The 4,048-nt window shown below is 49.3% G+C and overlaps 1 protein-coding gene across 1 annotated transcript in view; it reads right to left on the minus strand.

The window, feature by feature from the left end:
• Nucleotides 1-3,575: 3,575 nt before the first annotated feature.
• The window catches only part of MYBL2 (MYB proto-oncogene like 2), a 12,400-nt gene continuing 11,927 nt past the window's right edge, over nt 3,576-4,048 (minus strand). The window contains exon 13 of the mRNA XM_017735150.1: nt 3,576-3,872. Within this exon, the coding sequence (XP_017590639.1) occupies nt 3,744-3,872 (129 nt within the window). The 3' untranslated portion in view covers nt 3,576-3,743. The remainder of the gene's footprint in view (nt 3,873-4,048) is intronic.

The raw sequence follows: 4,048 nt of genomic DNA on the forward strand, positions 1-4,048 counted from the left end.
CCAAGTCTTTTCCCAGCAGGGGTTTTAACTCCCTGAAATTTCTGATTCCTAACATTTTTCCAGTGAGAACATTTATTTCCTCACCCTGAACCCTTTGGTTTCCACAGCAAAATATTTTCCCCTGACCTAGTACCATATTTTAATATTTGATTATTCTGTTCAGGCAGAGATGAAGAACTGCAGTTTTCTCACTCCAGAAACAGGGGCAGGCAGGATTTTAGGTTTCCAAAGCTCAGTTGTTTTCCCATCCAGCTGCAGCCAGCTGTTAGCACAAGTGGTCTCCATCTCTTGCAAAACCCAGGAACTGCTCAGCTAATCCTCAGCACATGTCTGCTCAGCTAAAATCATCCTTTTAATTTCCCAAACCTCTAAGCCCACAGGTTAGAGTGTCAAAACAAGCACATGGGAAATTTTACAAGGTTATTGCTGAGCTACTACTCAATGAATACCATAAGCAAAGGCAGGAGAGGAGGCACTCTGCTGGTCAGTAATCCCCGGGATCAAAACATTTTTTGGCAAAGCAGAAACCCGGGACACCCCACACCAACCTCAGCATCCCCTTGCACTCCTCACAGGGTTCTTCCCTGCACTGAGCTGTAGCCAACTAATATTTAGCTACTAATGACCCTCTAACGGAGAATTTCCTCTGCTCTGTGCCACCACACCTGTTAATGAGGAACTACCAAAGGGCAGCAGGGCAAGGCTGGCTGGCCGCAGGAATTGCAGCCAGGTCAGCAGCATGTCCCGCCGCAGCTGCCAACACCTGGGGAACACCAAAGCCCTGGAGCACAAACCGTGGATCCCGTGCCCACAGAGCCCTTGCTTTGCCAAGGCTGGCCTTGTACCCCGTTCCCCAGCTGAGCCCCATCAGCTGTCTTTTTCTTGTTTTTCCTTCAGATGCAAGAAATGCCCAAAATACGAGGAATTACACTGTTCACCGTTTGTATTCCTCCACGGTCAGATCTCTCTCCCCAAGGGTGTGGAGCCACAGGCCCCTGTGAGCAACCTGCTGTTTGCACAGGCTTTAGCAGAATTAGCTGTGAAAACGAGATAAAAAAGCTGTGAAATCCCTTCAAGCAGCAGGAAGGAGCCCAGCAGCTGAGAGCCCTTGGAGGGACACACAGCACAGCAGCTCTCACACTGCTGACCATGGAGCTGTGTGAGCTCAGCACTCCTCAGCCCCACCAGCCTCCATTTCAAAGCCAGACTTGCCAATAAAAAACCATGGATGTCCTTTTTTCATCTCCTTGCCCTATTATTTTTGCTTTCCCCAGCTTCTTTAAGGCCTATCCCAGCTGGAAACAACATCCTGTTAGCAGTCAGGGCACTGCCATGACCCAGGAGCTCCAGCTGTGCTATTCCCTTCCCACTCCTGGTAAGAATCAATCCTTTTTCCATGTCTGGACTCAAACAGGGAGTCATCTGCTCTGTTGTGGAATGCAAAATACCAAAAGATAAACTTTAAAATCAAGCAGCAACATGGGGTTTGTGCAGCAAGTTGGGCCATGGGAGTGGATTCCTCCCACGCACAGCCAATGCTCCTGGAACACTTTCATCCTGGTTTTTCATTTAAAGCTAAATTAAACATCCAGATTTCCCTTTGTGAATGAAGGTTGGGCAGCCTGAGAAGGCTGTGTGAGGCTTCACAGGGACATCAGCCAGGGACAGGGAGCCTTGGACTGAGAGGGGTCTCCACCAAAACTCCCTCTCAGGGTCTCCAGCTCCAGTCCAGGAACTCCACAGCCAGCAAGAAGTTCAACCTCTATGAAACTTTTACTGGAAGAAAGCAGAGCATCCAAACTAATAGGAAAAACAAAGCCAGTGCCACCTTTTTTACCCCACCTGTAGAACAATGTCTATTCCTGGGCCCCAGGACAATCAAGCCAGGCTGGCAACCTCCACACTAGAAAGAGCATCATTTTCAAATTAAAAGCTAATTGTCTTTTTACCCACTAACTATGCTAGGCCTTGGTATTTTTCTGCCCCTCAATCTTTCCCCACAAATGTTCTGCAATGCAGAACTGCCAGGATTTGCAGCCTCAGAGAAGCAGTTAATATTCTCAGCCTCCTCCTCCTTTAATTTGGGCACAGCTCTCAAACAGAGGTGCCAGGCTCACACCATGATTTATCCTCCAGCAGCCCCTGCCTGCTCAGAGCTCCCAGCTCGTGTCAGCTCCAGGAAGGAATTGCAATTCCAGGCTTGGGTTTGTACAGCCACACAGCGCAGGACCAGCTGAGCCCACCAAAGGCCGAGCAGACAGGGATAGGTTTATGACAATTTCTCTTAAAATAACACCAGAATGGGAGCAGCTAAAGCCAGGCTTCCAGACAAGTGCTCCCAGCCATCTTTCCAAAGCAAACGCTGCAACACTGAGAAACAGAAATAAAAATTACTTCATGGATTTGCTCTGGCCCCAAGCTTGTAAAAATGAAAAACAAGCTGGGTTTCTAAACCTCCCTCATTTCCCAGGATCCAAGGTTTTATTAACAAGTTTGTCAGTAAGGATTGTTTGACTCTATTTCCAGCATAAGCCACAACCTGAAACGAGGTTTGTGCAGCCCAGCTCTGGTTTTCCACCCTGGGGTGGGTACAGCTTTGCTGTGTGCACACCCCCAGCCAGAGGCAGACCTGCCAGGACAGCTTTGGCCAAGGAAAGCACAGCACAGCTCACCCAAAAAGCTCTTCCTGTGCTGCTGAGCTGCTCCTCAGTTTTTCCAACACCTTTCCAATTGCAAAGTTAATATGTTGCTAAGATCACCACATTTCATCCTTGGCTGCCTCAAAACAGGGCAGTGCTACTGTTCCCACACTGGAACAGCTACGTGGATGCAACTTTAGCGTTCACAGGAAAGGCAACAGAAAGGCTCTGCTACATCACACACTTCTGCTGCTCTTTCTCCAGCCTCCATCCACCCCTGCACCTCTGCAGGGATCCCAGCCACCCCGAGCTCAAACACACTGTGGCACCTGCCCATAAAGTAGCCCAAACTTCTGAACAGCTGATGAAACTACCAAGAGTGTGTGCTGGGGGAACGTCCCTTCTCCCCCGTGCTGAGAAGGGAATTCCAACAGGAATTCAACAACTTGCCAGGAGAGCAAAGAGCCCACACAAAACCCAGCACTTCTCTGCCTTCCCCGAGGGCTGTGAGGCAGAGGCAGAGTCCAAGGGATGTGAGCACCATCATTTATTGGAAGAGGGAGCATTTTAGGTTCCCACAGTTGTGGGAGAGGCCCCGCTGGAGCCATGGCAGGACAAAGCAGGCCCATGGGGAGCAAGGGGCTCCAGGCACAGGTCACCCCACTGCACCACACCCTCCCTCCTCCTCCAGCCCAGGGGGACACTCCATCCCCTGGGGAAAGCCGGGAGGGAGGCTAAAGGCTCGAAGGAACCTTCACAAAGCTGTTCCTGAGGTAGCAGAGCAGCAGCAGGAAGTCTCCAGCTCCAAGGTGGAACATGGCTGCTGCTTCCACTTTTCCAGAATTCAGGTCTTGCAGAGAGAGGTCTTGCTGTCAGCTGTCCAAGCCTCCCTGATTTGCCTTTCCATAATGATCCCAAAGCTTGCATTCCACACACTAGCCAGCAGTTAGCCCAATTTATAACAGTATAGATCTACCTGGGAACTGAAGGGGGAAAAAAATCCACACCCACATACTAAGACCTGGCCAAAGATATTTTTTCCTGTGGTTCCCCCTCCACTTATTAAAAAGTTTAAAAAATAAAATTAAAAAGCTGAACAATCCTTCATGATAAGATTAAGGTCCTTGATGTGTGACTCTGTTTCAATGTGCCCAAAAACTGTCGAGCTTTCTCCTGCATGAAGAGTTGGTCTTGGGTTCCACCACAGGCCACTGCTTTCCAAGCCCTGCTCATCTGTAGAGGGAAAAGAAAGGATGTGTACAACACAGTCAAGGGAGAGGACCAATCTTGTCGACACCGTGTTCTGAAAGACTGCAAAAATAAACAAAACTAACAAGGGAAATAAAACTTCAGAACCCATCTGGCAACCAGGAGGCACTTGCACACCACCAGTTGCTCCTCACAGCTGA

Source organism: Corvus brachyrhynchos, unplaced genomic scaffold, assembly GCF_000691975.1.
Source record: "Corvus brachyrhynchos isolate BGI_N302 unplaced genomic scaffold, ASM69197v1 scaffold125, whole genome shotgun sequence".
In the NCBI taxonomy this organism is placed as follows: domain Eukaryota; kingdom Metazoa; phylum Chordata; class Aves; order Passeriformes; family Corvidae; genus Corvus; species Corvus brachyrhynchos.